Genomic DNA, 23,506 nt, shown 5'->3' with positions numbered 1-23,506 from the left:
TATAAATCATTAACAAAAATGAGAATGATTTGTGGTAATACATCTGCCTGACCACACAATTATTCCTGGGTCTTAATGAGATCTTTCATGTTCCTCTCTCAATAATTGTTCAAAGGCATCTGGACTATTTGGTAAGAAATAACTATTCAGATGCAAAGACTTTATACTTAATTTTATAATAATATATTCCATTTTATATTTATCGAAGAGGGAAGAAAAACTGTTTAGCATTATATATATATTCCTTTTCATAAATCATACTTTTAAGCTCTATATTCCATACATTTTTCTATTCTCATACTAAAAAAAGCCACCAGAATTTTCCATGCAATGTCAAGAGACAAGGAGGGTATTATTTTTCTCTGTAAATCTTTCTATTTTCTCTTCAAGCTTTCCTATACCTAATAATAATACCACTCTCCCTGGGTATTAGAGATTAATTGGCCTAAAGAAGTGCCGTATAGACCACAGCAAATTTTTGGTTAAAAGAACAGGTTGAGGTGATCTATCTATCTGGAGATTTTTTTACTTAGAAAAAAATACATTTATAAAGCAGCTAAAATCAGAATCCAGTTAACATTGGAAAGTTAATCTCTAGTGATATAGTAATTGTTTGGGAAGAATTCATGGGCAAGCCCTTTCTAATTCTAATTTATTTTAGGAAAGCCTTTAAATTAGAAATTTCTTATTTAAACCTGATTTCAGTATAAAAACAAAAGTAGATTACAGAAAAGATTCATTATTTAGTTATCCATTTCTGGGAAAAAATACTTTTGCTATTCATGTTCATATGCATAAATATATTAAAAATAAAATATCATCTCACTATTATAAGATAACCATTAATTCCTGAAATGGAAAAACAATGTGATTTTTACACGCTGTCCTATTCTGACTGTATGGATCTACAGGTTCTGCAGAAAAGTGAGCCTGATCCAGTCATAACCAACAAACCTTAGATTTGCTGCTGTTTAATCCCTGTGGTGACACTCATTTCTTTTCAAATACAGTGCTAAATAAAAACCCAAACTGAATAGCCACAGATAGGAAGAGAGAAGTCAAACTGAAAAAGAGAAACATAAATATAATTAGAGTTTTATATCATAAGATTTTCTTTTATAATCCCCCTGAATGTTTGATTTTAATAAGAGGTACATTTTGTTTAAAATTATGAACTGTTTATTCACACTGACTTGTGATAAAATCTAAAGCGAAATTTGATAGTATTGACAAGCAAGAGAAGATAGGAAGTATTAAAAACAACAATGGCTCAGTATTGATCCTAGGTAGGGGATGGGATGGGGCTGAGAGAAAGGGGGAAGCCACAGGAAAAACTAGAGTTGTGGAAAGGGAATTTTGCATGAACTGTCAGGAATGATACTAGTGCCACTGACTCTCAGGCTGGAAGACAGCACTCCCTATCTTAAATAGAAAATGAATTCTAGGTGAATCAAAGCCCCACATGAACAAAAATGAAATGATAAATATAAGGAAAATTTGGAAACTGCTTATATAACCTTAGGATGTCAAAGACCTTCCCAAGAAAAACAGGAAACATGAAGGAGAAGATTAATAGATTTTACACATGAAAAATTTAAAACAGTCACTACTTCACACATTAGAGGATGGCTAACAAACGTTCTCAACAAAAGCAACAGAAAATAAAAAGTACTGGCATGGGGCAAGGATGTGGAGAAATTGGAACCCTTGTGCATTGCTAATGGGAATGTAAAATGGTGCAGCTACTATGGGAAATGATACGACAATTCCTTAAAAATTTAAACATAGAATTATCATGATCCAGCAATTCCACTTCTGGGTGTATACCAAAAAGCAATGAAAGCAGGGACTCGAATAGACACATGCATCCATGTTCATAGCAGCATTATTCACAGTAGCCAAAAAGTGCAAACAACCCAAATAGCCACTGGCAGATGAATGAATAAACAAAATGTGACATATACATGTTATTCAGCCTTAAAAGAAAGAAAATTTTAAAAGAAAGAAACACATGCTACAACGTGGAAGAAACTTGAGGATATTATGCTAATTGAAATAACCCAATCATGAAATAACAAATATTAAATAATTCCACTACTATAAGGTACCTACAGTAGTCAAATTCATAGAGACAGAAAGTTGGTTGCCAGGATTGGAAAGAGAGGGGAGTGGAGAGTTAGAGTTTGGTAAGTGCTGAGTTTCGGATGGGGAAGATGAAAATGTTCTAGATGGATGGTGCTGATAGTTGCATGAGGGTAAAACACAGTGAAGAGTTAAGAGTGTGGGCCTTACAATTAGACTGCGTGCATTTGGGTCCTGATGCGACCACTTATTGACATTGTGTCCCTGGGCAAGTCACCAAATCTCTGTGGACCTCAGTTTCTTCATCTGTAAAATGTGGAAAATAATAATAACTCCCTCATGGGGTTGTCTTGACGAATTCATTATTAATGAGAATAGCATGTAGAAATAATACAACCCTATAGTTGAATTTGGAAACACCTATTGAAATTTAAAATGCACCTATTCTGTGATCTAGCAATTCCACTCTTGGGTTGAGTCAATACTTAATAAGAACTAGTTGTTTTTCGGTTCTTATTGTCATCATCATCACTATTCCTATTTTTGATGTGGAAAAATTTGTAAAGTATATTGTTAAATCAAAAAGAACAATGTGTACAGATGTGTAATATGCTACCATTTGTCATTTGTGTATATACACACATATATTCATATATGGCTTACTATGTATAGACTGTCTTTGAAGACTATTCAAGAGGAAATGAAGTAGATGACTAGGGATAGGAGTGGAAGGAATTTTTCACTATATACCCTCTTGTTCTTTCAGAAATTTGTATCATGTGCATATATTAACTACTCAGACACTTATTACTTTTTCATAGAAAGAAAACATAGCCTGTAAGCCCCATTACAAACTGAACCTGCACTTGGTCTGTCTAGAAAGCTGTTTTCCTTCCCAGTGGATAAGGGGGTAATGAAATACTTTGCATCCTTAACAATGGCAATCCAATCTATGAAGCCTATCCACAACCTTGAAAATGCTGAGACACAGTGTCAAGTGCAAAAGGGATGATACAAAATCTTACATAAGGGTATGTTAACAGGTAAACTAACAAATGTAGCACTGAAAAGAAACAGGCAGAAATCTTAAGCATGGTTATGTTGGGGCCATAGAACTATGGTAATATTTTCCTCCTTCACTTATGTGTTTTATAAATTTTTGTTCATGAGTTCTTTCACTAGTTTTATAATGTAAAAATTATGTTAAAAAAGAAAAATGTAAGGGATTTTTAAATAATAAGACTATAAGCTATTCATTTTTGTCTGCTTTATGCTGATCTATATAAAGAAGAAGCTAATAACATTTTTAAACGAATAAATCTGTAATGGTGCCTGGAAAACAAGAAAGAGTGCCATCAGCAAGCCAGGTATCTTGAAGAATTTGTGAAAAAAAGAAAGTAGGTGGTGTTGGGAATGATAGTAAAAGCATGTAGGAAGAAATTACCACCCAAAACAGACATGGGGGGAGACCCCTCTGCCTGTAAGAATACTGGAGAAGTTCCAAGCTTGGGGAATCTGTTAAATAATTATCTACATAATGATAAATAGTACTCCTCCCTCCATAGCACCCGGGGAGATGGCACTGTTTGTCCCTAGTGAAATATTCTCCAGAGTAGAAAATCTCTTGGTAGAAGCTTCTATTCTAGGGATTGAGGTCGGAAAGAGAAGAGGTAATACTGAGGCAATTCTGGACTTCAATAACAAACAATGAAGAAAGAAAAAATAGAAGGTAGTTCCACCCAGGCCTGAATATGATACCATGCTCCATTCCAAAGTAAATCATGTTGATTCTTTTCCAGTTGTGGGGTTCCTAAGCCTGCTCCTTGCTCATCCATCCTAAAGGGAAGCTCTTGTGTTGGCCCATGTTGCCCATTCCACAAAGCCCACAGACTGCAGAGGAAACCTATGCCAGCTACTTAAGTTAAAAAACCGACTTCTTCATCATGTATATGAACAGGCAACCAAGGGCTACCAGACAATTGAGGGCAACCAAAAGCATAACGGAGAAGATGAAGGTGTGTAAAGAGAATACCTGGAACAGGAGATAAAAGAGACAGTATGGGACAAGAGAAAACAATGTAGTTCATGTAATTAGAACCTCCTTTCCCTACTCTGGATATGTCTCTAAAGGGAAACTACCTGCATTGTTTCTCTAGCTGGCTTACAGTTTTAGGTTCCACTGGGGTAGCCCAGAGAGAGGGTAATGATGTTGCACATAATATCAATGAATCTCACAATTATAATGCTTACATTATAATGTTGAGCAAAAAGAACCAGCCCCAGAAGAGTACAAACCATAGGATTCCAGTGATATTAAGATAAAAATCAGACACGGGAGTTCCCGTTGTGGCGCAGTGGTTAACGAATCCGACTGGGAACCATGAGGTTGCGGCTTCGGTCCCTGCCCTCGCTCAGTGGGTTAACGATCCGGCGTTGCCGTGAGCTGTGGTGTAGGTTGCGGACGCAGCTCGGATCCCGCGTTGCTGTGGCTCTGGCGTAGACCGGTGGCTACAGCTCCGATTCGACCCCTAGCCTGGGAACCTCCATATGCCGCGGGTGCGGCCCAAGAAATAGCAACAACAACAACAACAACAACAACAGCAACAACAACAACAAAAAAAAGACAAAAAAAAAAAAAAAAGACACAAAACTCATCTGTGCTTTTCCTTAAATGGAAGAAATGCAGAGGGGATTAAGGCTTAAGAGGTAGTTTAGTTTGTGAAAACTAATTGAGCTGTATCCTTTAACATTGATGAAACTTGTATACAACTAATGAAGAAGCTGTAACAGCTAAGAACTTCTTGTATGTTAGACAGTATAGCATTAGAATATATAAAGCAAAACTGTTGGAGAAACAAGGAAATTTTTGCAAACTATAAATACTAATAGTAGGATTTAACCAACTCAGGAATTGATAGTTTAAACATGAAAAATGTAGGAATATTGAGGATTTGAGCAATTAAATTACAGGCTTATTTATGTGTATTTTATATACCCAATAAACATAAAAAATGGTTTATAAATATATAGGGAATATAAACCTTCACCAAAGAAATCAATAAATTCACCAAAGCAGAAATCTCATATATTTTTTTTTAGTGTGGTAAAAGTAGAAATTAAAACCAACTCTCACCACTGCTCTTCAACATAGTTTTGGAAGTCCTAGCCACAGCAATTAGGCAAACAAAAGAAATAAAAGGCATCCATATAGGAAGAGAAGAGAGAAAACTGTCACTGCATGCAGATGACATGATACTATACATAGAAAACCCTAAGGACTCAACCCCAAAACTACGTGAACTGATTAATAAATTCAGCAAAGTAGCAGGATATAAGATTAACATTCAGAAGTCAGTTGCATTTCTGTATACCAGCAATGAAATATTAGAAAAGGAATACAAAAATACGATACCTTTTAAAATTGCACCTCACAAAATCAAATACCTCGGAATACACCTGACCAAGGAGGTAAAGGACCTATATGCCGAGAACTATAAAACTTTAATCAAAGAAATCAAAGAAGATGTAAAGAAATAGAAAGATATTCCATGTTCCTGGATTGGGAAAATCAATATTGTAAAAATGGCCATACTACCCAAAGCAATCTACAGATTCAATGCAATCCCTATCAAATTACCCATGACACTGTTCACAGAACTAGAACAAACAATCCAAACATTTATTTGGAACAACAAAAGACCCAGAATCGCCAAAGCAATCCTGAGAAACAAAAACCAAGCAGGAGGCATAACTCTCCCAGACTTCAAGAAATACTACAAAGCCACAGTCATCAAAACAGTGTGGTACTGGTATCAAAACAGACAGACAGACCAGTGGAACAGAATAGAGAATCCGGAAATAAACCCTGACACCTATGGTCAATTAATCTTTGACAAGGGAGGCAAGAACATAAAATGGGAAAAGGAAAGTCTATTCAGCAAGCATTGCTGGGAAACCTGGACAGCTGCATGCAAAGCAATGAAACTAGAACACACCCTCACACCATGCACAAAAATAAACTCAAAATGGCTGAAAGACTTAAATATACGACAGGACACCATCAAACTCCTAGAAGAGAACATAGGCAAAACACTCTCTGACATCAACATCATGAATATTTTCTCAGGTCAGTCTCCCAAAGCAATAGAAATTAGAGCAAAAATAAACCCAGGGGACCTCATCAAACTGAAAAGCTTTTGCACAGCAAAGGAAACCAAAAAGAAAACAAAAACACAACTTACAGAATGGGAGAAAATAGTTTCAAGTGATGCAACCGACAAGGGCTTAATCTCTAGAATATATAAACAACTTATACAACCCAACAGCAAAAAAAACCAATCAATCAATGGAAAAATGGGCAAAAGACCTGAACAGACATTTCTCCAAAGAAGATATACAGATGGCCAACAAACACATGAAAAAATGCTCAACATCGCTGATTATAAGAGAAATGCAAATCAAAACTACCATGAGATACCACCTCACACCAGTCAGAATGGCCATCATTAATAAATCCACAAATAACAAGTGCTGGAGGGGCTGTGGAGAAAAGGGAACCCTCCTGCACTGTTGGTGGGAATGTAAACTGGTACAGCCACTATGGAGAACAGTTGGGAGATACCTTAGAAATCTATACATAGAACTTCCATATGACGCCACAATCCCACTCTTGGGCATCTATCCGGACAAAACTCTACTTAAAAGAGGCACGTGCACCCGCATGTTCATTGCAGCACTATTCACAATAGCCAGGACATGGAAACAACCCAAATGTCCATCGACAGATGATTGGATTCGGAAGAGGTGGTATATATACACAATGGAATACTACTCAGCCATAAAAAAGAATGACATAATGCCATTTGCAGCAACATGGATGGAACTAGAGAATCTCATACTGAGTGAAATGAGCCAGAAGGACAAAGGCAAATACCATACGATATCACTTATAACTGGAATCTAATATCCAGCACAAATGAACATCTCCTCAGAAAAGAAAATCATGGACTTGGAGAAGAGACTTGTGGTTGCCTGATGGGAGGGGGAGGGAGTGGGAGGGATCAGGAGCTTGGGCTTATCAGACACAACTTAGAATAGATTTACAAGGAGATCCTGCTGAATAGCATTGAGAACTTTGTCTAGATACTCATGTTGCAACAGAAGAAAGGGTGGGGGAAAAACTGTAATTGTAATGTATACATGTAAGGATAACCTGACCCCCTTGCTGTACAGTGGGAAAATAAAAAAAAAAAAAGAAAAAAAAAGAAATTAAAACCAATGGATCAAAAAATATACTGAAAACCATTAAAATCACAAAGATAAAATCTATCAGGATGGCTAAATATGACATCAGGTAACATCAACATACAAAAATTTTAAATGTTCTGTCAAAAATCATTAAAAAACTATTCACAATATTACAAATACTGTATAATACCTGGGAATAACTCCCAATCAGAATCCTATCAAGAATTACTCCAGTGAACTTGCTGGCTCATTGTAAAATTTATTCAGGGGAAAAAAATGCCAGAAAAAACAATTTTGAAAATTGCCTTACCTGCCAGACAGCCAAAGTTACTACAGAGATATGCTATACAATATGATAGCCAGGAGCATTATATGCATATTTAAATTGAAGTTAATTTAAATTAAATAAAATTTAAAATTGTTTCTCAGGTGCCCAGGTTACATTTCAAATGCTCAATATCTATATGTGGAGATACACATATCATTGTGTGTATGTATGTATATACATATGAATATATATAATATACTTTCAGCCTATCGTATGTGTGTGTGTAGGTATGTATGTATGCATGGATATATATGTATTTTTATGATATTTGTTTCTTTCCTTTATCCCATCACCACTACTTGCTCTTAATCTTCCCATGTCCTTCACTTATAGTCATTCTCTGGGTTCCTTCTTTATGGGTATAAAGAACTTAAGATACCATACTATGAAATTATGGTCACATAGTAAACCTCAAATTCAGGAGAAGAAACTGATGACCAGGTCCTACTCTCACAACCTGTCAATGGTGAACCCTAACCCTAACTGTAACCTTAATGGGGTATCTTAGGAATAGCAAAATAACCAGTGTTGCCAGAGTGGAACAAGCAAGGGGGAGAGTGGTAAAGATGAGGTCAGAGAGGTGATAGTAAAGGGATATATCACTAAGGGCAGTACTTCTCAAACTCTAAAATGCATGTGAATCACCTGGAGAGGGTGTGGTAAAAGAGAAAAAGGTTAAGAGTAAGAGGTGATCCCAGGGTTATAGCCTGAGCACAGCATGGTGGTGCCATTTATGGAGATGAAGAAGCCTGCAGGATAAGCAGATTTGATGGATGAAAATTGGGTCAGAATGGGTGAGGATGAAGAATTATGGTTTGCATAGAACTTCCATATGACCCCGCAATCCCACTCTTGGGCATCTATCCGGACAAAACTCTACTTAAAAGAGACACATGCACCTGCATGTTCATTGCAGCACTATTCACAATAGCCAGGACATGGAAACAACCCAAATGTCCATCGACAGATGATTGGATTCGGAAGAGGTGGTATATATACACAATGGAATACTACTCAGCCATAAAAAAAGAATGACATAATGCCATTTGCAGCAACATGGATGGAATTAGAGACTCTCATACTGAGTGAAATGAGTCAGAAAGACAAATACCATACGATATCACTTATAACTGGAATCTAATATCCAGCACAAATGAACATCTCCTCAGAAAAGAAAATCATGGACTTGGAGAAGAGACTTGTGGCTGCCCGACGGGAGAGGGAGGGAGTGGGAGGGATCGGGAGCTTGGGGTTATCAGATACAACTTAGAATAGATTTACAAGGAGATCCTGCTGAGTAGCATTGAGAACTATGTCTAGATACTCATACTGCAACAGAACAAAGGGTGGGGGAAAAATGTATACATGTAAGAATAACTTGATCCCCATGCTGTACAGCGGGAAAAAATTAAAAAAAAATAAATAAATAAAAAGATGTTTGTAGACATCCAGGTAGATGTGTCAAGTACACAGTCTATAGATATGGCCAGAGTCTGCGCTAGGAATAGAAATTTGAAGTCATCGGTTAGTTATGTAGGTGGTATTTGAAATTTTGAGACTAGATGAGCTCCCCTAGGAAGTGAGTATAGACGGAGGTCAGAGACAAGTATGAACTTAACCAGGGCCACTCCAGGAATGTGCAGGAGTCAGAGAGAAGAGGAGGCAAAGGAGACTGAGCTGATGTGGTCAGGGAAATAGGAGAACCAAGAGCAGTGTTTTCCTAGGAAGCAACCAAAGAAATGTCTTAAGGAGGGAGTCATCAGTGATCAACTGTGTCAAGAGTTGCTGTGAAACTGTGAAACTGAGATATTATTTATGTTGATTAGTAAACATCTGAAACTATGCCTATCACATAATAATCATTCAAATATCACAGGCTATATGGAGAATATCATGGAGAATACCCGTTAAAACCTATACAAATCATATCATTGTTCTTGGTGAGAGATCATATTTTTCAGTGCAGAAAACTTTTTCAGAAACAGATCACTCCGAGGAGTTCCCGTTGTGGCTCAGTGGTTAACAAATCCGACTAGGAATTGTGAGGTTGCAGGTTCAATCCCTGGGCTTGCTCAGTGGGTTAAGGATCCAGCATTGCTGTGAGCTGTGGTGTAGGTCACAGACGCGGCTTGGATCCCGCGTTGCTGTGGCTCTGGTGTAAACTGGTGGCTACAGCTCAGATTAGACCTCTAGCCTGGGAACCTCCATATGCCGCAGGATTGGCCCTAGAAAAGGCAAAAAGACAGAAAAAGGAAAAAAAAAAAAAAAAAGAAAGAAAGAAACAGATCACTCTTCCACTCCCCCACCCCTCCAGCCCTTGAGGTTTTTGCTTAAAATGGGCAGGTGAAGAGGCTCTTTTTCCTGTTTGGAACACCCAAAGGAACTAGCCCGGCCTTCAGTCACCTTGGTCTTAGAAACCACAGAAAAATGAAGTGCTTTCTTGGCCTTTTCCATCTTTAAAGACTGTGCAAACTCATGAGAGAATGTCCTTCTTCAGGGAAAAAGGACTGCCACTTGTTCAACCTCCCCGGGCTTTAGTTTCCTCGTCAACATAATGGGACTAATAGTGCCAATTTCATGGTGTGTAATAAGGATTATAGGTGTTAACAGATACAAGGAACTTAGAACAGTGCTTGGCACATAGTAAGTGCTAAATTAACAGTAGATAATGTCTAGTCACTTAATGATAGAGCATGATAATGTGAGAAAAAAGAATCTATATATGTATTTGTAACTAGGTCACCCTGCTGTACAGTAGAAAATTGACAAAACACTGTAAACCAGCTATAATGTAAAAAAATAAAACTCATTATATTAAAAAAATTAACAGTAGATATTTATTATCATAGTGAGATCAATGTCATCAGCTAAAGAGTACCAGGAACATACTTATAGTCCCCAAAAAAGGGTTTATGGATTTGTTACAGTGAAGGAGACACATACCATGGGGAATTGTGGGGGAATCTCAGTGGGAAGGTATTAGAAAAAGACTTACAGCATATGTTTTTATATCAAGGGATTTGGGGGAGGTTCAAAGATCATCCGGACTTGGTGCTGCCAGGAAGTGGGAGTAATTCCATGATTGGATATCTTAAGTCTTCTTATGTAGAAGGTAAGAGGAACCAAATACGTTTTGGTGGTATTAAAGTTGCAGCAGCACTCATATTAGTCAGGGTGAGGGAATGCTTGGTAATTCTGTAGTTTGGACAATGTTTATATCTTTATCTTTTTCCTGACATACTTACAGAGTGGTCTTGCCTGATGGTTGTGATCGATGAAACTGCTTATGTTCCACAGGATAACACCATAGACTAGCTGATAGTGCCAGGCCAGCTCCTAGTTGTCAGCAATATAGTTTTACTTTTGCTTTTAAAATGACATGTGCTTTGAGGGGGTGATCAAAAGACTTTGTGAATACTTTCACAGTTTCCTCTGACAATATCTGAGTCACGATTCATTGAAGAGAACCCGGAAAGGTGGGCAGAGAAGGCAAAATGATCTAGGAGAACTCTGATTGCTTAGTCTTAAATGTGCCCATCATCTCTGCTTGGCAGATAATCTGCTCTCTAGAAGCTCTCTGAAAAGACAGAAATTTAGTGGGTGACTCAGAGAGAGCCCAGGGAGAAAATAGAAGGTGACAGGAGTTTGCTTCTGGCACTTGGAGGGAAGAAATCCTGGCACATAATCCAGGATAAGATGGAATCCTCCCAGGTGACATAAAGCCATATAAAGATGAAGTATAGAAACTAGCTTCAAAGTGAGACTGACCTTACCTGAAGGACAGAGCCCGTGGGAACTCCCAGCCAGAATGCAAATCAGGAAAACTAAAATGCCAAGGCAAAATATCAAGGAGGAGTAAGGAGCAAGGGTGAAGCTTCCAGGGGCCTGAAATGTAAAATAACCAAGAATGTTGTTGTGGCCAGTAGGACTAGGAAGGAAATCTTTTGGGTTAGATATTCATTGTAGAAACCCAGTGGGATCAGGGGACCCAATGTAAGCTCTCTAGAAGGTTCTGAAACCTTGGTGCCAGCCTTCATCTGCCACAGGCTAGGAGGATGAGTGTTTTTGTTTTGAAGCCCAGCAGCTACCTACTGTATCTAGCTAAGTTCTTGTTTATATTTTGTTTGCCTTTCTCTATGTGAAATTATCTTGTAAAACCATAGGTTGTTGGAGAAGACCTGGACATACTGACAGAACTATGGCGGCCTGATGTTGGACCAGTTTCAGAATCTGAAAGATCACGGGAGAGACCAAACAGTGGCCTCAGGTAGAGAGGGTCAAAAAGGGAAGCTTTGGGACCTAGAGGCCTTTCCTGCCTGGGTTCTGTCCTCACAGGGTTCAGGGGCACAATTTGAATACTATTACACTATTCTCACCTTTTACCATGTTTATTTTCCACAGCATTACATAATTCACCACATCAAGTTGGGGCTTGTGGCTTTGGAGCCAGAGAGATGGAAATTTTGAATTCTGGCTCCTTTGGTTACTAGTTATCATATCTCAAATGTGAAATTCTACACTGCAATTTCCTCAACCTGTAAAATGCAGCCAGCACCATCTCCCTTGCAAGGTTACTGTGAGACTTAGAGATGATATTCATAAAAAGGCAGTTCCAGGGTGTAGGAAACAAAGGATGATGTCCAGTCAAATCTATATCTTTGCTGCCTTCCATTTCTCATGTCCAGTGGGAATATTTGGGGGGAGGAATTTTTAAATGTCTTTGAAATATAAAATGACTAAAAAAAACCCTATTGACTGACATAATGCTCAACTGACAGAAAATGGTAACAAAGGAATATTTGTTCTTTTGCCCTATTAGGTCTCCCTACCCTAAATATCAAAGTGGAAAGATTTTCTAAGAACAATTAAAGGATATAGAGCACATCCTAATAGCCAGAAAAATAATTTGCTGAACTGACGTTGGCCACAAAAGACCTTAATATTTAACTTCAGTGGTTAAATGTTTTTGTGTACTGAAAGCATCATTAAGTTTATCTAAAATCATTGATTTGAGGAAACTGGATGAAGCAATAAAGTTTTTATTTGTGCTAAATCAAGTGAGATTACTATCTTTGAAAGCATTCGCAATTGATGACATTTGTTTACTCAGAGCAGAACAGAAAATAGACAAGATGTCCAAAAACAGTGTCTGGGGGAAAGTTTAAGGTAATAGAAGGAAATCATAACCGACTGCACTACTAATTTTATCTAGATTATCACAGGATTTCTCATGAGGATAGCATATTTTTTTTTTTTTTTTTTGCTAGAAAATTCCACAGAAGTAGTTTGTCACATGTAATAAGCTGTGCTGTTGGGCAAGAAGGTGATATCACATTTGCCATTTTTTACAGTTTTTGGCCAGTGGAAAACTGGTGTTGACTGAGCTCTGCCTTTTCTGTCACCCTGTGATCAGTGGCACACATTTTTGAGACTGTCCTCCATAGTCAAAGGCAAGGTCTATGAACTTAAAGCAAAGGCAAGGTTGGCCCTTAACTGTTAAACCTCAAAACAAAGCAGAGAGCCACACAGATGTCTTGGTATGCGCATGTGTTTTGGTGCTTTGTCCAACTCAGCTGTCCTCAATCTTTTAGCAAGCCAAGACATCCTGAAGATGAAGGCTTACTAGGTTCATTATAAAATTGGGTGGAAGAAGGGATGGTTGGAAAAGTCTCGCAGGTAAATTTTTTTTTTTTTTTTTTTTTTTTTTTTTTTTTTTGCTTTTTAGGGTGGCACTCGTGGCTTATGGAGGTTCTCAAAATAGGGATCTAATCAAAGTTACAGCTGCCAGCCTATGCCAGAGCCACAGCAATGCCAGATCCAAGGCACATCTGTGACCTACACCAGAGCCCATGGCAACGCCAGATCCTTAACCCACTGAGTGAGGCCAGGGATCGAACCTGCAACCTCATGGTTTCTAGTCGGGTTTGTTCCTACTGGGCCATGATGGGAATTCTCTCACAGGTAATTTGGATGTACCTCCCCCTTGCTACCATGCCGAAGGGTATGGGCATGTTCTTCTTAACTGGGCAGTCCTAGGCCAATCTCCTTAGCTGCAAGTATGCATGGAGTGAGAAGTTGCCTGGCCTGGGCAACTCACCTCTTAGAGGTCTGACATTTTAAGGGATCTAGAGGGGGAAAGGCAGCAAATCTCTTAGAATAGCAGTGCTGGGGAAGTAGAGTTTAATCAAAATGAAACATAAAACAAGCTGAACATTATGGAACAAATCTCTTGATTATTCCTTGCCTTTGTTTTTTTTTGTTTTTTTCACATTTACATATTTAAGACATCACAGGGGAGTTCCGATTGTGGCGCAGCGGAAACGAATCTGACCAGGAACTATGAGATTGAGGGTTTGATCCCTGGCCTCGCTCAGTGGGTTAAAGATCCAGTGTTGCCGTGTGGCTTGGATCTGGCGTTGCTGTGGCTCTGGTGTAGGCTGGCAGCTGTAGCTCCAATTAGACCCCTAGCCTGGGAACCTCCATATGCCGCGCTTGCAGCCCCCCAAAAAATCACAATATTACTTATCTATATATTTCTGTCTATCTGCCTACCTAATTATATAATCTGCTCTCATCAGGAATGCTCCAGGAATTATGCTATCATAATTCTGAATAATTGCTTAGGGTTGATGTGCTCATATAAATTAACTGCAATTGACAATAAGCCTCATAAATTGTCATTGACAATAATTATTTTTTTTTAGTTCTCAGTGTTTTTATTTTCCAATATAAATCTCTACACATTTGGTAAATGCAATGAAATTGATATAGTTTATAGGTAGTTAACAATAACACTTTTTCTTGTAGATTTTTACAGTACAAAATATTACGTCATTTTGTTTTATACTTCATGTGTGATCATCTTTGATCACCTGCTGATACTAGATCCTACCAGGCCCATTTATATATAATAACTAATTTAATATTCTTTAAGAAATAGCCCATATGAGCCCTAATTTTTATTTTTATTTTTTTATTTCCCCAATACATTATTTCTTTTTCTACTGTTCAGCATGGTGACCCCGTTACACATACACGTATACATTCTTTTTTCTCACATTATCATGCTCTGTCATAAGTGACTAGACATAGTTCCCAGTGCTACACAGCAGGATCTCATTGCTAATCTATTCCAAAGGCCACAGTCTCCACCTATTAACCCCAAGCTCCCAATCCATCCCACTCCCTCCCCCTCAGCAACCACAAGTCTATTCTCCAAGTCCCTGATTTTCTTTTCTGTGGAAGGGTTCATTTGTGCCATATATTAGATTCCAGATATGTGACTAACTTCTTAATGTTAATCTTATATCCTGCTACTCTGCTGAACTCATTTATCAGATCTAGTAGTTTTTGTGTGAGGTCCTTAGGGTTTTCTATATATAGTATCATGTCATCTGCATATAGTGACAGTTTTACCTCTCCTCCTCCAATTTGGATACTTTTATTTCTTTGTCTTGTCTGACTGCTGTGGCTAGAACTTCCAATACTATGTTGAATAGAAGTGGTGAGAGTGGGCATCCTTGTCTTGTTCCAGATTTTAGTGGAAAGGCTTTCAGCTTTTCTCCATTGAGTATTATATTGGCTGTGGGTTTATCATAAATATTATCATAAGCAGCTTTTATTATGTTGAGATATGGTCCCTCTATACCCACTTTGGTAAGAGTTTTTATCATGAATGGTTTTTGAATTTTGTCAGATGCTTTTCCTGCATCTATTGAGATGATCATGTATATTTGACTTTTCTTTTGTTAATGTGGTATATGACGTTGATTGATTTGCATATGTCGAACCATACTTGTGAACTTGAGATGAATCCCACTTGGTCATGTGTATGATCTTTTTTACATATTACTGGATTTGGTTGACTAAAATTTTGTTGAAAATTTTTGCATCTATATTCCTCAAAGATATTGGCCTGTAATTTTCTTTTTCAGTGGTATCTTTGTCTGGTTTTGGTTTAGAGTGATAGACTATCTTTGGAAGTATTCCCTCCTCTTCAGTCTTTTGGAAGAGTTTAGGAAGGACTGGTATAAGTTTTTCTTTATTTGGTAGAGTTCGCCTATGAGGCCATCTGGTCCTGGATTTTTGTTTGTAGGGAGTTTTTAAATTACAGATTCTATTTCACTTCTAGTGATTAATCTGTTCAAATTATTTATTTCTTTTTGATTCAATTTTGGTAGACTGTATGTTTCTAGAAAGTGATCCATTTCTTCTAGGTTGTCAAATTTGTTGGCATATAATTGTTCATAGTATTATTCTCTTATGGTTTTTTATATTTCTGTCGCATCAGCTGAGATTTCTCCTTTTTCATTTCTTACATTGTTTATTTGGGTTCTTTCTCTTTTCATCTTGGTGAGCCTGGCCAGAGGTTTATCAGTTTTGTTTACCCTTTCATTGAACCAACTCTTGGTTTTATTTTTTTTTCTATTTTTTAAAAATCTCTATTTTATTTATTTCCTCTCTGATCTTTATTATTTCCTTGCCATAGTATCATTTTTTAATTAATAGTTTTGGGCCCCAAACTCTATATATACTAGGCATTCAGTAAATGCTCAGAGTTATAAATAAGTCACCCTCTACCCCTTGCTTACTCAAGCAATGAAGAACTAAAAATAAATTAAAATTCACTCTAATCAGATTTATGAAAATAGAATTATGGTTGAGGGAAGAAAATGAAAAGAAAAAGCCTTCTGATAATTTATAACTGGATTCATTGGTCTCATTTAAGTTTGTGAACAAACTTAAAACCAGTATCCCCCTTGGAAAATTGAATGTAGGGTAGGTCCTAGACCTTCTGTCAGCATAGAAGGGCTAAGAAGCAAAGGATCAAGTTGGTGGTTAGACCTTCCTTTGTGACCTTTTCTTTACTTTTGTAGAAGGTAGTATCTATGGTATCAGTGACTTCTATTAATTATTTTACTTTCATTTCCTACCACCCCTGAACATAGACAGTATACAGGAAATATTAGTGTTTTTATTAACTCCTCTAAGGGATTTCAGACATAGTAATATCTTTCCCCACATTTAAAGAGACTTGCTGAACATTTTTAGCAGTCTCTTTAAAAATCAAGAAACTCATTAAGTATATTCTTTGCATTTAGACCCAATTCTTCCTTTTTTTTTGGTCTTTTTGTCTTTTAGGGCTGCACCCACGGCATATGGAGGTTCCCAGGCTAGGGGTCCAATTGGAACTGTAGCCATCAGCCTATACCACAGCCACAGCAACATAGGATCCAAGCCGTGTCTGCAGCCTACACCACAGTTCATGATAATGCCAGGTCCTTAACCTAATGAGCGAGGCCAGGGATCAAACCCACATCCTTATGGATCCTAGTCAGGTTTGCTAACTTCTGAGCCATGATGGGAATTCCCTAATTCTTCTGAATAGGGTTAAATTAACTTATTTCCATCTGTTCCAACTTTGGTAAAGAAAGACACTAGCAAGTTGCCACCATCCTAAATTTCAGGCACTTGAAGACCATTAACAGGTCAAGATACTCTTTTCAGAGGATCTAAACCCAGGTGAACAGCTTCTTCATCTGAATCAGCAACAGACTCACTATGTGACTCCTAATCTTTACTGTGCAGGGTCTGATTTCTTTATGTTCATAAAGAATGAAGCTTGTGCTGCGATAACCAGATATTCACATTCAAAAGAATGAAAATGGACCTTTACTTCACATCATATACAAAAATGAACTCAAAATCGATCAAAAACTTAAATACAAAAGACAAAATTATAAAACTCTTAGAATAAAACAAAGGTGCAAATCTTGGATTTTGCAATACTTTCTCTGATATGACACCAAAAGCACAAGCAACAAAAGCAAAAATAAATTGGACTTCATAAAAATTAAAAACTTGTATGCATCAGAGGACATTGACAAGAGAGTAAAAAGACAACCCACAGAATGGGAGATGATATTTGCAAGGCTTATATCTGATAAGGATCTAGTATCCACAATACATAAGGAAGTCTTACAACTCAACAAGAAAAAAAAACAAACAACCCTATTTAGAAATGAGTAAATGACTAGAATAGATATTTCTCCAAAGAAGAAATACCAATGACCAACAAGCACATGAAAAAAGTTCAATGTTACTACTAGTCATTAGGGAAACTCAAATCAAAGCCACAATAAGAGGGAGTTCCTGTTGTGGCTCAGTGGGTTTCTAACTGAACTAGTATCCTTTAGGATTCAGGTTCAATCCCTGGGTTCTCTTAATGGGTTAAAGATCCGGTCTTGTGGTGAGCTGTGGGGTAGATCACAGATGTGGCTCAGATCTGGCATTGCTGTGGCTGTGGCTGTGGCATAGACAGGCAGTTACAGCTCTGATTCAACCATTAGCCTGGGAACTTCCATATGCCCCAGGTATGGTCCTAAAAAGTAAAAAACAAACAAAAAACCCCCAAATCACACAATAAGATACTACTGAAAACCCACTTTGGCTAGAATTTTTAAAAAGGAAAGTAACATGTACTGGTGAGGATGTAAAGAAAATGTAACCCTCATATATTTTTGTAGGAATGTAAAATGGTACAGCCACTGTGGGCAACATTTAGTGACTCCTGAATAAATTAAACATAAAATTATCATATGATGATCTAGTAATTCTATACCTAGTTACATATACTCAAGAGAATTGAAAAGTAAGTATTCAAACAAAAACTTGTACAAGAATTTTCACATCAGCACTATTTACAATAGCCAAAAGTAGAAACAGTCTTAATGATGAATGGATAAACAAAATGTTGTATATCTATATAATGGCATGTTATTTAGCTGTAAATAGGAATTAAGTACTAATTCATCCTACAACATAGATGGATCTTAGAAAGATCATGCTACCTGAAATAAGCCAGACACAAAAGACCACATATTGTATGATTCCATTTATATGAAATGTCCAGAAAAGACAAATACATACAGACAAAAAGCAGATTAGTGGTTGACAGGGTCTGAGGGGAAGGGGGAATGAGGAGGGAATACCTAATGGGTATGAAGTTTACTTTTGGGGTGATGGAAATGTTATGGAATTAAATAGTGAATGTACTATATGTCATTGAATTGCACACTTTAGAGTGATGAGTTTTATATTATGTGTATTTTACCACACTAAAAAAAAAAGAGTCTCGGGAGTTTCCATTGTGGCTCAGGAGTAATGAACTTGACTAGTATCCATGAAGGTCCGAGTTCCATCCCTGGCCTCACTCCATGGGTTAAGGATCCATCCAGCATTGCTGTGAGCTGTGGTGGAGGTTGCAGACGCGGCACAGATCCTGTGTTGCTGTGGCTGTGGCACAGGCTGGCAGCTGTGGCTCCGATTCAACCCCTAGCTGGGAACTTCCGTATGCCACACATGTGGCCCTAAAAAGAAAGAAAGAAAGAAAGAAAATTTAAAAATTAAAAGAAAAGAATCTCAGAGGAGGAAGGTTAAGAGCAAGTAACTGGGAGGTGGACATGGGAGGAAATAAGTTTCAGATGGATAAGATGAACTTGGTTGTGAATCCAGGCACACGAATTAAGCTGTTGTAGCCTTTCCAGTGGACCCCTCTGTGGATGAACTTTTGTTGATCACCCTGCCTCTTTTTTCAAGGCACTTCCTGGTTAAGTCCCCTGGCACCTGTAGTTCTTGAGCCAACTCCCACTTGCTCATCCTGCTACAGATGGAGTTGGCTGTTTTCTTCTCTTCTTCACTACCTACTCTACATTTTGGGTTCCTTGTTACCACAAGACTCTTTACAAAACAAACATTGTACTTGTTTTCCTCAGAACATCAAATCCTTCTTATTTGCTATTCTAATTTTTATATATCTGAAAAATAATTTGAGTCTACACTATATATTATAAAAATAACCACAGCATATATGCTGCTGTATAGAAAAATTACCACCAACTTAGTGGTTTAAATTAATACAGATTATTATCTTGTACTTCTAGATATCAGAAGTCCAACCCAGGTCTGAATAGGCTAAAATCAAGGTGTCTTCAAGGCTTTGCTCCTTTCTGGAAAGTCTAGGGGAGAATCTGTTTCTTAGCATTTTCAGCTTCTAAGAGGCCACCTGAATTCCTCTGCCTGGGGGTGCCTTCCTCTATCTTCAAAACCAGTAACAGCACATCTTTCTGATTCTTTTGCCTTTAATTCTAAAGAATTTGTGTGTTTCAATTGGGTACATAAGGATAAGGATAATTTTCTCACCTCAGGATCTGTTTCCTTAATCATACCTACCAAGTCCACTTGCCACATAAGGTAGTATATTCACAAGTTCCAGGGATTAGGGTGTGGACGTTTTTAGGGAGCCATTATTCTGCCTCTGCATACATAACCACAAACATTTGGTTATTTGCATCATACCTCACCCTCTCCTTACCATATTAGATGAGGAGTGACTTGAATACAGAGCCCATACCTTATAAATATCTGAATCCTGCTTGGCATGTAGCATGTTATTTTATATACATATACATAAATATTTATGTATAAAATACATATAAAATAATAATTATATTTTTAGCTTACAACTATACCTCATTTCCTTAACACCAAACACTACACAGACTTACAGGTCAAAGGCTGGCTCTTATGTCTTTTTTTTGTTTGTTTTTGTTTTTGTTTTTGTTTTTTTTTTTTTTTGTCTTTTTGCCTTTTCTAGGGCCACTCTCGCGGCATATGGAGATTCCCAGGTTAAGGGTCTAATCGGAACTGTAGCCGCCTGTCTACGCCAGAGCCGCAGCAATGCCAGATCCGAGCCGCGTCTGCAACCTACACCGCAGCTCACGGCAACGCCGGATCCTTTAACTCACTGAACAAGGCCAGGGATCGAACCTGCCACCTCATGGTTCCTAGTCGGATTCGTTAACCACTGCACCACAACGGGAACTCCTCTTATGTCTTTTTTTAAGTCATTAGAACTGCCCTAATTTTCACATGGACCATGATTGTTTGCCTACAAAGCACTACATCACAACAAAGACCCATGGAATCTTTTCTTCCCTCATTTTTTCTGCTTTATACTTCCAGTTACCATTCTATTTTGTAACATCAAAATGCTTTTTCTGGAGTTCCTGTCGTGGCTCAGTGGTTAAGGAACCCGACTAGCATCCATGAGGACACGGGTTCGATCCCTGGCCTTGTTCATTGGTAAGGATCCCGTGTTACTGTGAGCTGTGGTGTAGGTCGCAGATGCAGCTCGGATTCCCGTGTTGCTGTGACTCTGGCATAGGCCAGTGGCTACAGCTCTGATTAGACCCCTAGCTTAGGAACCTCCATATGCTGCAGCCCTAAAAGAGACCCCCCCCCCCCAAAAAAAAGTTTTGTCTGGCCATTCAGGTCATATAAAATTGGTTTAGGTGTGCCATCTAGTGGCATTTTAAGAAAGTATTCATTTTTACATGAGTGATACTTGGTTTACTGGGTAAGCCACCATCCTTGGTGACAGGCTAGACAAAGCAATGGAAAGCTGACTTTTGCTGATGATCTGAAAACATTATTATATTGAGTAGAGTGAATCCCTTCCAGCTCAACTGGAACCACATTGTTAACAAAAAGAAACATTTTGATTTGAAGCCTTTTATAAATTTTTATTAGCTAGACTTCAGTGATTGATTTACTTCATGATTAACTTACTTATATTGAAAACTTATTTGGCTTCATCTCCAGTGTATGCTATATTAAATCACTACCAATTACCAATTACAAATATGTAGCAAAAGGAAAGGGCAAAGGTTCTCAACCTTTGCTATGCATTATAGTCCTCTGAAGAGCTTAAAACAACTACATGCCCAGCCATTAAAAGATCTGATTGGTCTGGGGTAGGAGGCGTCTATACATTCAAAAGCCCCTGTGAATCGAATGTACAGCCAAAGTAGGGAACCTGGCCACTGGTATTAGATGTAGTTGAATATCTGATTCAGAAAGAAAAAAAAACAGTAACATGGAATTTTCAAGTTACAGTTTTTTTACCAAAAAAAAAAAAAATAGAATTTACGAGTTCCTGTCATGGCTCAGTGGTTAACAAATCCGACTAGGAACCATGAGGTTTCGGGTTCAATCCCACGCCTCGCTCAGTGGGTTAAGGATACAGTGTTGCGGTGAGCTGTGCTGTGAATCGCAGATGCAGCTCGGATCCCGTGTTGCTGTGGCTGTGGCGTAGGCCGGCGGCTGCAGCTCCAATTCAACCCCTATCCTGGGAACCTCCATATGCCACAGGTGCGGCCCTAGGAAAAAGTCGAAAAAAAAAGACAAAAAAAAAAGACAAAACTTACTGGGGAAAGGACTCTAGTTGTTAGGCTTCTTTTAAATAAATGTTTTGCTTTATTTTTTCTATTACTCTTTTATTGAAATTCTATTAAAAGGAAACGAGTCAAAAGATATGCCCTCCCTCATAGGTTAAATATATTAGTAGGCCAGTATTTCAGTCAGGGTTTTTTAAATCTCTTTGAAGAACTTACAAAAACATGTCATCTCCCACTCCAACGGCCCATTCCTTCCACTTGCAGAGTCATGCTTAATCCTAGAGACTCTGGGACATTCCAGACCAGCTTTAGCTGTTTGGGTTCACTCAACATATAGAAAAGAACCCACAGGTAGCTTCAGGAATACTGTGATTGATAATTCTTCAATTTAGTGATGGGTTCATTGGTGTTCATTTTATTATGCTTTATAATTAATTAATATATTCTCTTATAGAAATGAAATATTTCATGACTTTTTCCAAAAAAATAGTTCTAAGCATGAAAATGATACTAGATATTTAATTCCTTTAAATGAGGAACACTCATGAACCAACCCAGTCTTCCCAAACTAATTGTTACAGATGAGTATGTCTCTCCCTAGGCTGTCCCAGTTAAGATGAGAATTCAAGTGGCTTTAGGGTTGGAAGGCTGCTTTATGTGTGGTGATCTATATTCATTTTGTTATCCTTCCTTTACATATAATAAAGTCTATCCTGGTTAACAAGGAAAAATTAATTATCTTAACCTACACATGTGTTAGGATAATCAATCTGCCATGGGCCATACTCAAAGTCAAGGATGCAAGCCCTGATTGCTCTTTCCCTGAGGCCATTTTTAGAGGCTGTGTTTGCAGTGAACAACTTTGAGAAATGAAGTAACATCTCTTCCAATCAAAGAGCAGCCTTGCTCACCACTTACAGCAACAGTAAGAATTTGAATCTCTCTGATAACTTTACAACAAGCTCACTGTTCCTCACCTCTGTCATAAATCCATGCATCCACCTCAGTATCCAGCTCCTCCATTCCCTCTTTGGGGCTTGGAGTGAATAGAAAATTAGCACCAACATCATGCTCATGTAGCTCACAGAGTATCAAAGTCTTCCGCCAGCATCTGTGAAAACTAGTTTACTTGCAAGTAAGGTAAAAATCACAGTTTGGATGACAAGGATGAGATGCTAATAGAGACATGATGTTCTAGAAGAGAAAGGAGAAAGGGCCTTGTTGGTTGGATTAGAGGCTATCAGAAGATATTCTGAGATCTGAAAGTAAATGCTTTTGCATAAGTGGTGGGGAGGGTGGGAGGGTAAAGATCTCTCACTGTTTTATGTGTTAAATGAGGTTGAGAAACAAAAGGTAGGGTTCAAACAAGACCCCCAGATGGTGCTTTGCTTGTGACACATTCACTTCTGGAGCAGGAGAAGGAAAGGACATTATCATGACATCAGTGGGGCAACAAGCCCCAGTCCCCAGCCAAAGACATGCAACATGACTGTGGCTGATGGGTCAAGGGATCCCCTAAGCTGAAATAATGTTGTCATCAATAAGGATATAGAACTTTGCATAAACTAAATACATTAGAAATTTGTTGAGTCCAGGGGCAGGAAGCCCCTTG

At 38.0% G+C, this 23,506-nt stretch overlaps 2 protein-coding genes and 1 long non-coding RNA gene across 15 annotated transcripts in view; 1 reads left to right on the top strand and 2 right to left on the bottom strand.

The window, feature by feature from the left end:
• CD274 (CD274 molecule) overlaps positions 1–23,506 on the top strand; it is a 132,637-nt gene that overhangs the window by 70,733 nt on the left and 38,398 nt on the right. For 3 of the 11 annotated variants that reach the window (XM_085011654.1, XM_085011637.1, XM_085011657.1), the window contains one exon: positions 11,821–11,924. The exons of 6 other annotated variants lie outside the window; for them this stretch is intronic. In XM_085011654.1, the coding sequence (XP_084867780.1) occupies positions 11,867–11,924 (58 nt within the window). In that variant the 5' untranslated portion in view covers positions 11,821–11,866. Of the gene's footprint in view, positions 1–10,673; positions 10,770–11,820; positions 11,925–23,506 lie in introns of all 11 variants that reach the window. 2 more of the 11 variants (XM_021083770.2, XM_085011642.1) reach the window with 1 other exon arrangement.
• Positions 1–23,506, bottom strand: part of PLGRKT (plasminogen receptor with a C-terminal lysine) — a 47,337-nt gene that overhangs the window by 17,700 nt on the left and 6,131 nt on the right. Inside the window, exon 3 of one of the 3 annotated variants that reach the window (XM_005660117.4) lies at positions 11,426–11,542. In XM_005660117.4, the coding sequence (XP_005660174.1) occupies positions 11,426–11,542 (117 nt within the window). 3 annotated transcript variants of the gene reach the window in all.
• LOC146407036 (uncharacterized) lies at positions 15,809–23,088 on the bottom strand. Its single transcript, XR_014822322.1, has 3 exons — positions 22,872–23,088; positions 19,889–19,973; positions 15,809–19,026 (listed from the first exon to the last, which is right to left on the bottom strand). It is a non-coding gene; the product is annotated as an uncharacterized LOC146407036 (long non-coding RNA).

The sequence above is a fragment of the Sus scrofa genome, chromosome 1 (assembly GCF_054392235.1).
Source record: "Sus scrofa isolate SSC_HxYL_T2T_F1_AM1 chromosome 1, Sscrofa_HxYL_maternal_Yorkshire_Landrace_v2.0, whole genome shotgun sequence".
Lineage (NCBI taxonomy): Eukaryota > Metazoa > Chordata > Mammalia > Artiodactyla > Suidae > Sus > Sus scrofa.
Note: the sequence above shows the minus strand (reverse complement) of the source record. Positions and strands in the feature narration are given on the sequence as shown.